Source organism: Coregonus lavaretus (genome assembly GCF_964263955.1).
Source record: "Coregonus lavaretus genome assembly, chromosome: 24".
NCBI lineage: Eukaryota > Metazoa > Chordata > Actinopteri > Salmoniformes > Salmonidae > Coregonus > Coregonus lavaretus.
The window spans coordinates 43,496,033-43,511,519 of NC_140011.1; the positions used below are offsets into that span (position 1 = coordinate 43,496,033).

The window sequence follows — 15,487 nt, forward strand, 5'->3', positions numbered from 1 at the left end:
ACACCCATGCATACCCCACAAGACATGCCACCAGGGGTCTCTTCACAGTCCCCAAGTCAAGAACACACTCCGGGAAACGCACAGTACTACACAGAGCCATGACTACATGGAATTCTATTCCACATGAAGTAACTCATGCAAGCAGTTAAATCAGATTTTTTTTAAAACAGATAAAACTACACCTTATGGAACAAAGCGGCATGTGAAGACACACACACACACACAGGCACACACACTAGCACATGCACTCTACACACACGTACATTGTAATATTGTTGTATGGTGGTATTATACATTTTGTATTGTAATGATGTTATATGATGTACTGTTTAATTATTATTTTTTTTTTTTTTTTGTGATGTAAGTGCCTTAATGTGTTTGGACACCTGGAAGAGTACAGCAGCTAATGGGGATCCCTAATAAAATACAAATATACATTTCCAATACGCACAATAGACCGACTGGTGAGTTGATTTCCAATAGTCCAAATCCTGCATTAAGAGCTACAACGCTAATATTTGTGTGAACTCTTCCCAGCTGTGTTCTGTGGCTGTCACTGAGTAGCACTAGTTGGAGTGAATCAATGTGGAAGAAGGTAATCAAAGTAAGGGTTCTCACAGGATAATAGCTCCTCCCACAATGCGGAGCGATGGCTGCGGGATGACGTCAGTGAAGACCAACTGCAGAAACGTACAGTCGACTGCAGTCAAAACGTCATGACCGGGATGGAGTTAGTGAAGACCAACTGCAGAAACGTACAGTCGACTGCAGTCAAAACGTCATGACCTTTTGATCACATGATTTATGTCAAGTTCATGCTGATGACATGTACTGTAGGTGTAACAGATGTCCCACGAAGACAAGAAAGACTGGTCTCGACACCAGTGTAAAAGATGTCCCACGAAGACAAGAAAGACTGGTCTCGACACCAGTGTAACAGATGTCCCACGAAGACAAGAAAGACTGGTCTCGACACCAGTGTAACAGATGGCCCACAAAGACAAGAAGACTGGTCTCGACACCAGTGTAACAGATGGCCCACGAAGACAAGAAGACTGGTCTCGACACCAGTGTAACAGATGTGATCGTACTTCGTAACACTCTTGGTTGTGTTTTTAAAGAAATGACTGTCTAGCCAGCGATCCCAGTTGATTGGTGTTTATTCTGACGATAGGCACAAGGAAGCACATTAGATGTGCAGGACAACAGTATGTTGATGGCTGTAGATTCATGATTCGTCTGTTAGCATGGAAATAACTGTGAATTAGCAGAGAGCTAATGCGACCATTACAATTAGAGCATTCTAGCTAACTTGCTTTTACAGCCATAACATCCCAGGAAGCCCCCAATACAGTGCCTTCAGAAAGTATTCATACCCCTTGACTTATTCAACAGTTTATTGTGTTACAGTTTGAATTCCAAATTGATTTAAAAATAAAATAAAAAATCTCACCCATCTACACACTAGGGTTGAATATTTTCTCGCCATTTTACACATTTTCCATCTTGAGAATAAATCACTTTTCTCCCGGGTAACCCGGTATTTCCCGCCAAAAACGGAAGTGTCATTCAAAAGCATCATAAAGCATATACATATGTCTGGATTTGATCAGCATGAAAATTCAAACATGATACTACCTGAGCCTGATGAGCCATATATTAACGACATTTAATGAGCCCAAGCCCAAAAAAGCCCAAATGACTGTGCCTTTATCCAATAAATATATGAAATAGGCTACTGCACATTACACGCAACAGAAAAACAGAAAAGCCCATAGATGTAGCTAGCTATATAAAAGCCCATAGATGTAGCTAGCTATATAAAGCCCATAGATGTAGCTAGCTATATAAAGCCCATAGATGTAGCTAGCTATATAAAGCCCATAGATGTAGCTAGCTATATAAAGGCCATAGATGTAGCTAGCTATATAAAGCCCATAGATGTAGCTAGCTATATAAAAGCCCATAGATGTAGCTAGCTATATAAAGCCCATAGATGTAGCTAGCTATATAAAAGCCCATAGATGTAGCTAGCTATATAAAGCCCATAGATGTAGCTAGCTATATAAAGCCCATAGATGTAGCTAGCTATATAAAAGCCCATATATGTAGCTAGCTATAGAAAGCCCATAGATGTAGCTATCTATATAAAGCCCATAGATGTAGCTAGCTATATAAAGCCCATAGATGTAGCTAGCTATATAAAGCCCATAGATGTAGCTAGCTATATAAAGCCCATAGATGTAGCTAGCTATATAAAGCCCACAGATGTAGCTAGCTATATAAAGCCCATAGATGTAGCTAGCTATATAAAGCCCATAGATGTAGCTAGCTATAGAAAGCCCATATATGTAGCTAGCTATAGAAAGCCCATATATGTAGCTAGCTATATAAAGCCCATAGATGTAGCTAGCTATATAAAAGCCCATAGATGTAGCTAGCTATATAAAGCCCATAGATGTAGCTAGCTATATAAAGGCCATAGATGTAGCTAGCTATATAAAGGCTATAGATGTAGCTAGCTATATAAAGCCCATAGATGTAGCTAGCTATATAAAGCCCATAGATGTAGCTAGCTATATAAAGCCCATAGATGTAGCTAGCTATATAAAGCCCATAGATGTAGCTAGCTATATAAAGCCCATAGATGTAGCTAGCTATATAAAGCCCATAGATGTAGCTAGCTATATAAAGCCCATAGATGTAGCTAGCTATATAAAGCCCATATATGTAGCTAGCTATATAAAGCCCATAGATGTAGCTAGCTATATAAAGGCCATAGATGTAGCTAGCTATATAAAAGCCCATAGATGTAGCTAGCTATATAAAGCCCATAGATGTAGCTAGCTATATAAAGGCCATAGATGTAGCTAGCTAGATGCGCTTTTGGGTAAATAAATGAAACCAGCTCCAGTAGTCTAATCTTTTAGAGTGTGAACTGTTTTACATTTACATTTTAGCAGACGCTCTTATCCAGAGCAACTTACAGTTAGTGAATACATATTTTTTTATACTGGCCCCCCGTGGGAATCAAACCCACAACCCTGGCATTTGCAAACGCCATGCTCTATCAACTGAGCTACATCCCTGCCGGCCATTCCCTCCCCTACCCTGGGCCAATTGTGCGCCACCCATGAGTCTCCCGGTCACGGCCGGCTGCGACAGAGCCTGGATTCGAACCAGGATCTCTAGTGGCTCAGTTAGCACTGCGATGCAGTGCCTTAGACCACTTAGACCACAGAGTTTTACTGTACTGTACTGTATTATACTGTATTATATGGGCTGTAATTACTCACATAGTTCAAACCATGATAAAGCAGAAGAGAACATGTGATTCTGGTGCAGCACATGTAACCTACAAAGTTACAAGTATAGGCTAGCGAATTTGATTTTGAAATATAAATCGGGCCTATTTGTATAATTAGTAGGCTGACCTTTCATAATATTTCCCATCATGCTCATTATGCATAACCCATCATTGAGCTAAATATAAGGCGAATACTGCATCCAATGTATTACCTGAAAGAGGTAGGTTAGGACATCTATATATATAAGGCTAGATATCAATCTAGAACAGGATGATCTATTTTGGATGCAATTTCAATGGAGTTGATGGAGAGAGAGAAAGACTGCGAGAGAGTGCTTGCACCTGCACTGATTTTAAAACAACGAGATTCGAGTGATAGACTGTTTTTAAACTATGCAGCTGCAATTAAAAATTATAATCTTTACAATTAAAAAACAAGGTGACCCCCGAAAGCCAGATGGAGATGGGTAAATTAGACTGTAATATATTTATATTACTGTAATATAGGCTATGCAGCAGCCAATGTAGGCCTACCTGTCACAAGAAAAAAAGTGACCATGATGAGATGATAGGTCTGCATGTATTGTTACCATGATGAGATGATAGGTCTACATGTATTGTTACCATGATGAGATGATAGGTCTACATGTATTGTTACCATGATGAGATGATAGGTCTACATGCATTGTTACCATGATGAGATGATAGGTCTACATGTATTGTTACCATGATGAGATGATAGGTCTACATGTATTGTTACCATGATGAGATGATAGGTCTGCATGTATTGTTACCATGATGAGATGATAGGTCTACATGTATTGTTACCATGATGAGATGATAGGTCTACATGTATTGTTACCATGATGAGATGATAGGTCTACATGTATTGTTACCATGATGAGATGATAGGTCTACATGTATTGTTACCATGATGAGATGATAGGTCTGCATGTATTGTTACCATGACGAGATGATAGGTCTGCATGTATTGTTACCATGACGAGATGATAGGTCTACATGCATTGTTACCATGATGAGATGATAGGTCTACATGTATTGTTACCATGATGAGATGATAGGTCTACATGTATTGTTACCATGATGAGATGATAGGTCTACATGCATTGTTACCATGATGAGATGATAGGTCTACATGTATTGTTACCATGATGAGATGATAGGTCTACATGTATTGTTACCATGATGAGATGATAGGTCTGCATGTATTGTTACCATGACGAGATGATAGGTCTGCATGTATTGTTACCATGACGAGATGATAGGTCTGCATGCATTGTTACCATGATGAGATGATAGGTCTGCATGTATTGTTACCATGATGAGATGATAGGTCTGCATGTATTGTTACCATGATGAGAAGATAGGTCTACATGCATTGTTACCATGATGAGATGATAGGTCTGCATGTATTGTTACCATGATGAGATGATAGGTCTGCATGTATTGTTACCATGATGAGATGATAGGTCTACATGCATTGTTACCATGATGAGATGATAGGTCTGCATGTATTGTTACCATGATGAGATGATAGGTCTGCATGTATTGTTACCATGATGAGATGATAGGTCTACATGTATTGTTACCATGATGAGATGATAGGTCTACATGTATTGTTACCATGATGAGATGATAGGTCTACATGTATTGTTACCATGATGAGATGATAGGTCTGCATGCATTGTTACCATGATGAGATGATAGGTCTACATGTATTGTTACCATGATGAGATGATAGGTCTACATGTATTGTTACCATGATGAGATGATAGGTCTGCATGTATTGTTACCATGATGAGATGATAGGTCTGCATGCATTGTTACCATGATGAGATGATAGGTCTACATGTATTGTTACCATGATGAGATGATAGGTCTACATGTATTGTTACCATGATGAGATGATAGGTCTACATGCATTGTTACCATGATGAGATGATAGGTCTACATGTATTGTTACCATGATGAGATGATAGGGCTACATGTATTGTTACCATGACGAGATGATAGGTCTGCATGTATTGTTACCATGATGAGATGATAGGTCTACATGCATTGTTACCATGATGAGATGATAGGTCTACATGTATTGTTACCATGATGAGATGATAGGGCTACATGTATTGTTACCATGACGAGATGATAGGTCTGCATGTATTGTTACCATGACGAGATGATAGGTCTGCATGTATTGTTACCATGACGAGATGATAGGTCTACATGCATTGTTACCATGATGAGATGATAGGTCTGCATGTATTGTTACCATGATGAGATGATAGGTCTGCATGTATTGTTACCATGATAAGATGATAGGTCTACATGCATTGTTACCATGATGAGATGATAGGTCTGCATGTATTGTTACCATGATGAGATGATAGGTCTGCATGTATTGTTACCATGATGAGATGATAGGTCTACATGCATTGTTACCATGATGAGATGATAGGTCTGCATGTATTGTTACCATGATGAGATGATAGGTCTGCATGTATTGTTACCATGATGAGATGATAGGTCTACATGTATTGTTACCATGATGAGATGATAGGTCTACATGTATTGTTACCATGATGAGATGATAGGTCTACATGTATTGTTACCATGATGAGATGATAGGTCTGCATGCATTGTTACCATGATGAGATGATAGGTCTACATGCATTGTTACCATGATGAGATGATAGGTCTGCATGTATTGTTACCATGATGAGATGATAGGTCTACATGTATTGTTACCATGATGAGATGATAGGTCTACATGTATTGTTACCATGATGAGATGATAGGTCTACATGCATTGTTACCATGTTGAGATGATAGGTCTACATGCATTGTTACCATGATGAGATGATAGGTCTACATGCATTGTTACCATGGTGAGATGATAGGTCTATATGCATTGTGAACTGCGCTCCATACTGAGATGGGCTCTGTCTCCACCCTGAGCGTTGATGACTCATGATGCAGAGGCCGTAGAGAAGATTTAGATTTAGACATCACATAATTTAACAGTTCCATTTCACGTCATGCTGTTCATATAAATAATTTACCGGTTTCTCGTAGTTACTTATCCCTGGAAAAGGGAGTGGTTTCGGGCTGTAAATCCCGGTAACCGTGTTCCTTCCATTAAGAGGCAACTTGTGAGTAGGCCGAGGCCAATTACATTTTAAGTCATTTAGCAGACACTCTCATCCAGAGCGACTTACAGTTAGTGAGTGCATACATTTTTTTCTCCATACTGGCCCCCCCCCCCGTGCGAATCGAACCCACAACCCTGGCGTTGCAAGCGCTGTGCTCTACCGACTGAGCTACAGGCCTATAAAGTGACAGGAATATCACGTGCTTCAGTAAAGTTGGTTTCTTAGCGTTCATAGCCACGGCGATCAACCGTTCCGCAGAAATTGAACATAAATCACAGAAAATATACGTTGTGGTGGCAGCTGCAGAGAAGTACTTAGGCGTACGAGATTTTTCCTGCGGAGTTACGAGGTTTTTGTTGAATGATGGTGGCCCATTCCTCCCAGGCTGCTGACCTGGTGTCAGATCAGATAGGTGCCACAGTAGGTTGGGGGCACCTTAATTGGGGAGGACGGGCTTCTGGTAATAGCTGGAGCGGAGACGGTGGCATGGTATCAAATATATGTAACACATGGTTTCCATGTGTTGATGCCATTCCGTTAGCGCCGTTCCAGCCATTTATTAGCCATCCTCCCCTCAGCAGCCTGGATAGGGCCAAGTAGTGGAATAGTGGTAAGGTTTTAATGTTGGTAGGGCTAGTTTTCTTCCCTTTTCTGTCACAACGTGTAATGAATTCACACACCAGAACAGTAGGCGGAAACACAAGGCTAGATAAGAGAAGTAGATTAACGCCGGCCTCACACTCCAGTACAGTAGGTGGTGGTGTTTTCACCTTTCAGTTGGATGCGATCCGCCAAATACCACATTTTAAGAAGAAGAAGCGACCGTAAGACGAAAAACCCGGCGGGGGGAGATACGGTAAGAGGTTTAGCAAATTGCATTTTCCTACGGTGTATGAAACAACGGTTATTATTTCAAAAGAGGTGTGAACAACAATATTCAGTCTGCAGTTTGGTTGCTCGGAGCGTGTCAGGTTGCTAAACCTTTGCTCAAGGAAATCGACGACACCGACCATTCAAAGCGATGGGATGAATACGAGGAAATAGCTAACGTTAGCCTTCCTTAGCTGGTGATGTTGGCTAGCTACATAAGCTGTCATGCGCAAGAACAACGTTGGAATATTATTTGCAGCAATTTGTTAAATTCAATCAATTAATGTGAGCTGCTGATGTGATTACTAGCTAACTAAATCCATCTGGCGTGAATTCCCACCGCGCCTAACATTAGCTAACTAGCTAGTCTAGCTAACGTTAGCTAGCTGCTCACCTAATCATCCCCAAGCCAAGTCGTAAATTTTTTTCGTGACAAGAGGTGTTAGCTACTGAAATCTAGGGGTGAGGCTGTCATCTTCGTAATGCAGCACTAGGCATCGATCTAAAAACCGATCTGTGGTGGGCAATGGAATAGCAAAAAGCTGCGCATCTTGGGCATACAGTTGGTGAGGCGAGACACAAGTCGTGACTGACATTTTTTTTGTGTTTTTCTTTTTTTTTGTTGGTCTTTCCTTCCCGGCCTAGTCGCTGGTAACGTCCAGGTATCTTGCGGACTGCCCGGCCTAGTCGCTGGTAACGTCCAGGTATCTTGCGGACTGCAGCCTTGGCAATCAATCTACCTTGCTGCTAAACAGGCCTACACTGTATGTAGCAATGTGTCACTCAGCTATTGCAGATAGTGTTATGGAAGTCATTGGTAATAAGATGTTGTACTACCGGTGTGTAGCTAATGGTTGTTTATGTTGGTATTATACTTTGGGAGTCAACCTAGCGATGGCCAGTTAGCTCATGTTTATTGTGGTCCTCTGTAGCTCAGCTGGTAGAGCACGGCGCTTGTAACGCCAAGGTAGTGGGTTCGATCCCCGGGACCACCCATACAAATGTATGCACGCACGACTGTAAGTCGCTTTGGATAAAAGCGTCTGCTAAATGGCATATTATTATTATTATTATTATTATTATTATTAGTAGGGCTGTGATACCTGTCCGAGGCGGCAGCATCGCTGTGTGATGTCTGAGAGCGGCATTGTATGTCCCTGCGCCACCAGGATATATCGCAGATGCACACACTGTCAATGTATTTACAGCAAGGTGTGGTGATGAGGATAAATGACATCTACAAAAAAAAAAAAAAAAGAGTGAGGGAGGGAGAAGAGGGAACATATAACCTTTGACTTAACACACACACTGAACAACCTCTGGGCGTAGGTTCAGAGCACTCCCATACAAATCTGAGAGCAGCGTCTAGTTTTGTGCCAACATCTATCAAACCGCTCAACTCTTGAAGTTTTTGTCTTTATTTGTATTGTAAATATGTGTATATATCAGGGTTTCCATTATGAATATGTGGCGCCGGACATTTGACCGGACCCCGTATGCATCGGGGGCGTAACCTGATTAGGGGCGTCCAACCACAGAAATCACATTTAGATTATGGTAATTCATCTTAACAGAACATGCAAGTCGAGGATGCAACGACGTGTGTCCTTACCGCACACTTTGAAGATGTTAGAATAAACTGTCCACATTTACTTTTCATGACTTATGAAAGCTATGAATCTGATGCAACAGATCAGAATGTTTAGGGACTATGTTATTTATAGTTAGGGATACCTGGAGAAAATCAGACCTCTCTGAAATGTAAATGGATGGCCCTCCCTTCAGTGAAATATTTTTACCCGACCCTCCCTGAATGTTTGAAAAAAAAAAGCAACCCTCCCCTATACCCAAAACAATAATTAAAACAAAGTGCACAGCAGAGAACATGCCTACCATTTACCCTCACTCCTAGTACAGACCAGAGACTTAGATATCAAATCAAATTTTATTGGTCACATGCGCCGAATACAACAGGTGCAGACATTACAGTGAAATGCTTACTTACAGCCCTTAACCAACAGTGCATTTATTTTAAACAAAAAAAGTAAGAATAAAACAACAACAAAAAAAGTGTTGAGAAAAAAAGAGCAGAAGTAAAATAAAGTGACAGTAGGGAGGCTATATATACAGGGGGGTACCGTTGCAGAGTCAATGTGCGGGGGCACCGGCTAGTTGAGGTAATATGTACATGTGGGTAGAGTTAAAGTGACTATGCATAAATACTTAACAGAGTAGCAGCAGCGTAAAAAGGATGGGGTGGGGGGGCAGTGCAAATAGTCCGGGTAGCCATGATTAGCTGTTCAGGAGTCTTATGGCTTGGGGGTAGAAGCTGTTGAGAAGTCTTTTGGACCTAGACTTGGCACTCCGGTACCGCTTGCCGTGCGGTAGCAGAGAGAACAGTCTATGACTAGGGTGGCTGGAGTCTTTGACAATTTTGAGGGCCTTCCTCTGACACCGCCTGGTATAGAGGTCCTGGATGGCAGGAAGCTTTGCTCCAGTGATGTACTGGGCCGTACGCACTACCCTCTGTAGTGCCTTGCGGTCGGAGGCCAAGCAGTTGCCATACCAGGCGGTGATGCAACCAGTCAGGATGCTCTCGATGGTGCAGCTGTAGAATTTTTTGAGGATCTGAGGACCCATGCCAAATCTTTTTAGTCTCCTGAGGGGGAATAGGCTTTGTCGTGCCCTCTTCACGACTGTCTTGGTGTGTTTGGACCATGATAGTTCGTTGGTGATGTGGACACCAAGGAACTTGAAGCTCTCAACCTGTTCCACTACAGCCCCGTCGATGAGAATGGGGGTGTGCTCAGTCCTCTTTTTTTTCCTGTAGTCCACAATCATCTCCTTTGTCTTGGTCACGTTGAGGGAGAGGTTGTTGTCCTGGCACCACACGGCCAGATCTCTGACCTCCTCCCTATAGGCTGTCTCATCGTTGTCGGTGATCAGGCCTACCACTGTTGTGTCGTCGGCAAACTTAATGATGGTGTTGGAGTCGTGCCTGGCCATGCAGTCATGGGTGAACAGAGAGTACAGGAGGGGACTGAGCACGCACCCCTGAGGGGCCCCCGTGTTGAGGATCAGTGTGGCAGATGTGTTGTTACCTACCCTTACCACCTGGGGGCGGCCCGTCAGGAAGTCCAGGATCCAGTTGCAGAGGGAGGTGTTTAGTCCCAGGATCCTTAGCTTAGTGATGAGCTTAGAGGGCACTATGGTGTTGAATGCTGAGCTGTAGTCAATGAATAGCATTCTCACGTAGGTGTTCCTCTTGTCCAGGTGGGAAAGGGCAGTGTGGAGTGCGATAGAGATTGCATCATCTGTGGATCTGTTGGGGCGGTATGCAAATTGTGCACTTAGCACTGCATCAATCTATCCTCTTATCTGCGGTCCGAGAAAAAAATCGCTTTTTATATACGCATTTCATGCAATTCTACGTTGTTTTACATGACTGGAGACATAGCAGAAACTTTTTTTTAAAATTCCACATCAGAGCATGACAAGGAATGAGCGCATACTGCAGCACCAGAGACGTTTTGATTTCTATACAGGCTGTTGTTTAAAAAAAAAAGGGAACAGTTTGGAACAGTGCTAAAGTTGTCTTAACAACGTTAAAAAAAATTGAGCGCAACAGAACCAGTTACAACTGAAGTATCTGATCATAAATGAATTAGAGGAAAAGCCTTTTCTTTTTTTTCCTTTTTTTTTTACACAGCAGCCGCATATCATCAGTTACGCCTTGCAACTTCATTTGGAAAACTATCATTTTTATGCCATGAATTTGTTGTTACAAAATAGATGTGTGTTGACTGTGATTGGCAATACAAGAGCATCTGCCAGGCTAAATTAACAAACTAGGAATGCAAAGACTGGCCAAACTTGGGCTTATAGAAGTGAATTCAAAGGCATTGTATAGCCATAAGGCATTTGTCTTTTTCATTATCTAATTCTAATAAATATATATTTTTTGAAATTTTTAATTTTATACAGCCTAAATGGAAAATGTATACGCATTTCGTTGAAGTGCTGTCGTTGATGTGTTGTTGAAATACAAGCCGGTAGCTGTCACATGCTTCACAATCTATTTCTTAAATGGCAGGCTATATATATATATAATTACATTTCAGAGAGGTCTGATTGTGGTCCTCTGTAGCTCAGCTGGTAGAGCACGGCGCTTGTAACGCCAAGGTAGTGGGTTCGATCCCGGGACCACCCATACACAAAAAAATGTATGCACACATGACTGTAAGTCGCTTTGGATAAAAGCGTCTGCTAAATGGCATATTATTATTATTTATAACCTTGAAATATTAATAAAAATATAGCCTAAATAATTCATCTTCCTCCCTTCTTAGGCTACCTGGCTCGCTCCTGACTGATTTTAGAGTTAATGTTTAATAGCCCTCTGTAGCTCAGTTGGTAGAGCATGGCGTTTGCAACGCCAGGGTTGTGGGTTCGATTCCCACAGGGGAGCCAGTATGAAAATGTATGCACTCACAAACTAAACTGTAAGTCGCTCTGGATAAGAGCATCTGCTAAATGACTAAAAAGTAAAAAAAGTTTGTCTCCTTGGCTATAGAAGGTTGTAGCGCAGCCTCAATGTCATAGGACACAAACCAAAGATATCCCAAATGCATCCGAGTCACGTCTTTCCCTGGCGTTTTACAGCTTGTTTCTAGCATAAAGCACCGTTATAGATCACTTTGTATAATCAGGTCCATTTAATTATTTTCAAAATATTAAGCTAACAAGGGGTATGCCTATGCTTTTAGCCATATACCCTCGCATACCCTCGCATACCCTCGCATACCCTCGCATACCCTCGCATACCCTCTCATACCCTCGCATACCCTCGCATACCCTCGCATACCCTCTCATACCCTCGCATACCCTCGCATACCCTCTCAATTTGAGCCCTGGTTTTAACTTAACACACCAAGCCCTTCACTGACACTGAGCTATTTAAGGGGTGCATGGTGACTGAAGGACAAAATCTATGGATAGTAGACTATAATTTAGTCTGTCGAACAGGTAGGCCTACCTCTTGAATCTTGAATAGGAAGAAATAGGCTCCAACACAAAGCCCTCTTGTTGTTAGTAACCTAAAGTCAAATTAAAATGAAAACTGTTTAAATGAATTAGGCCTTTTCGAATTAGCCTACTTTCAGCACCAATGGGCTGTCCATCTCCGCGGCTGCCTACTTTCAGCACCAATGGGCTGTCCATCTCCGCGGCTGCCTACTTTCAGCACCAATGGGCTGTCCATCTCCGCGGCTGCCTACTTTCAGCACCAATGGGCTGTCCATCTCCGCGGCTGCCGCTTCATAGTCATGTAAATTATGTAAATTACTCGAATATGGCTTATTGTGAGGTCAATAGCTCTGATAAATAGCTTCATTATGGGCAACGAAACATATTGTTTTTATTCAAATCCATTATAGCAGTAGCAAGCTTACCTGCAGTCCGTCCTCCTCATCTTCAAGCTCTCCCTCTAACTGAACAGGACATCAGTAGGTCTAATCCGCGCCCACAGATATTGCATTTGTTTGTCAAATAAAACATTATTTTCGGAAGAAGCCTTTGAAGTGCCACATACAGCCATTAGTTTGGCAGCACAAAAGGGTTTACATCAGCAAGAGCAGGGCGGGGCTTATGATTGGGAACGCCTATCCATTGCAGTGTAGCCTAGTTAATATACACCATCCCAGCAGCGCATAGCCTATCCATTGCAGTGTGTAATGCAGTGTAGGCAAGACAATTTTTAGGCGGTAGATCAGCTTTAATATTGCAGATTGTGGCATCCATCAATATAATTGTCTGCATCATTTTTAAATTAAAAAAATAAAATAAATGTCATTTTATTTTCCCCTAACCCTACCTCCCCTCCCCTAATTGGAGTAAACTAATGGACAACAACACTTAGGCTTCTACTTCCAGTTTATACATACTATATACATTTTACGGACACAGTATATTTTACATGAGTTATCTTGTTATTTTTAGTCCCATCCTTCAGCTCCACTCAACCCGTCCCATCTATCTCTGAAACACATCCAGTTTTGATTTCTATTTGTCATATATTTTTCAACTGTGCTGTGATGCTTCACAAAAGTTCTGAACCTTTTTATTCTCATAGTTTCTACAGATGGTAAATTTAAAGATTTTCTACACTGTATCTAGGCAAAGTTGCAAAGAAAAAGTCCAGTGTCTGTGTTCTTTTGCCCATCTTAATTTTTTCTTTTTATTGGCCAGTCTGAGATATGGCTTTTTTCTTTGCAACTCTGCCTAGAAGGTCAGCATCTCGGAGTCGCCTCTTCACAGTTGACGTTGAGACTGGTGTTTTGAGGGTACTATTTAATGAAGCTGCCAGTTGAGGACCTGTGAGGCATCTGTTTCTCAAACTACTCTAATGTATTTGTCCTCTTGCTCAGTTGTGCACCGGGCCTCCCACTCCTCTTTCTATTCTGGTTAGAGCCCGTTTGCGCTGTTCTGTGAAGGGAGTAGTACACAGCGTTGTACGAGATCTTCAATTTCTTGGCAATTTCAGCTGTGCTAATATAATTGCAAAAGGGTTTTCTAATGATCAATTAGCCTTTTTTAAAATGATAAACTTGGATTAGCAAACACAACGTGCCATTGGAACACAGGACTGATGGTTGCTGATAATGGGCCTCTGTACGCCTATGTAGATATTCCATTAAAAATCAGCCATTTCCAGCTACAATAGCCATTTAGAACATTAACAATGTCTACACTGTATTTCTGATCAATTTGATGTTATTTTAATGGACAAAAAAAATTGCTTTTCTTTCGAAAACAAGGACATTTCTAAGTGACCCCAATAGTTCCCTCTCTGGAAATACACATTTTTTATTTTTTATGATGATGGTGGTGATGATGATGGTGGGGATCTGTCAGCAGAGAGTATAGTGGTCCCTTGGCCTTTCCACCGGCTGTAACGCTGAGAGGAGATGATCACAGATCAGAACTGTAGGTGAAGTCTTTCAGATCTAGAACACTTGGAGACTTCCTGACAATTAGTCCCCGAGCCGAAGCAGTACGAACACTCAGGAGTGTAGACCGTGCAGATATGCGTTTTGCAGATGTCGTTTTTGTCCAAATCTTGACTCCTTCGCTCACACGTACAGTATCTCTCACATCCATAGGCTAGCCGTCACACGTTTAGCGTTTTTAAATGTTGGTCGTTTTAGCAGACGCTCTTATCCAGAGCGACTCAGTCGGTGCATTCAACAAAGGTAGATAAAACAACCACATTCAGTGCAAGTCAAAACTTTCCTCCTGTGTCCTTTGTTCCAGGTTTAACATCATTGGCTGCCTCATCTTGGATCTAGCATGGCCTTCAGCAAAGGATATCGCATTTACCACAAGTTGGACCCGCCCCCTTACAGCGTCATCGTGGAAACCAGGAACAGAGATGAATGCCTCATGTTCGAGTCGGGGGCTGTCGCCGTGCTATGTAAGACGCATCCTGATTGGTTAATTTGGTGATCACAGATTAATAAAATGCTTAAGTTACGTTCCTCACCTTAAACCGTGCTGTGTTAGATAGACTGACTTGTTGTTTGATTTATTGATCGTAAGGGAGAATTTCATCAACATGCAGATCATAAGATACACTAGAGACAGTCCTGCTGCAGTGCAGTGGAAAACCCAGTGAGGAAATCTGGTTGAAATGTCTCTTCAACCAGTTTTGTTTACTATCAATGCACCTGACTAGGATTAATAATGTCCATTTCTGGGTGGTGCTGAAAAGACATCTATGCATCTTAAGGCCAGGCACCAAAGGCTGAAATGACATTTTTACATATCAATTTTGAGATTTGTTGGTATTTTGGTCAATTTAATATTCTTATTAAAAAAATAAAAATGTTAACTTGATGAATGTATATTTGCTTTAGTGTATCACACAACCGTCATCAACATTGTAATTTGAACTTTGGCAACTTTAAAATGGACACCAATCATTTCACGTAATTTAAAAGCACATTTCATAGAGAACGTTACAAACTGGACTATATTTAGTAACTTACTTTGAAGAGATGGTGATTGGGTCCATATAGGCGTTTTGTTTTCATATTTCAGTGTACTTGTCTTGAACTGCCATTTCCTGAAAGTCACACTCTTC

The 15,487-nt window shown here is 41.4% G+C and overlaps 1 protein-coding gene across 1 annotated transcript in view; it reads left to right on the plus strand.

The window, feature by feature from the left end:
* The first annotated feature begins 7,307 nt into the window (after window positions 1–7,307).
* Window positions 7,308–15,487, plus strand: part of LOC311099895 (synaptojanin-1-like) — an 88,812-nt gene continuing 80,632 nt past the window's right edge. Inside the window, exons 1-2 of the mRNA XM_084140614.1 lie at window positions 7,308–7,333; window positions 14,659–14,818. Of these exons, the coding sequence (XP_083996740.1) occupies window positions 14,695–14,818 (124 nt within the window). The 5' untranslated portion in view covers window positions 7,308–7,333; window positions 14,659–14,694. The remainder of the gene's footprint in view (window positions 7,334–14,658; window positions 14,819–15,487) is intronic.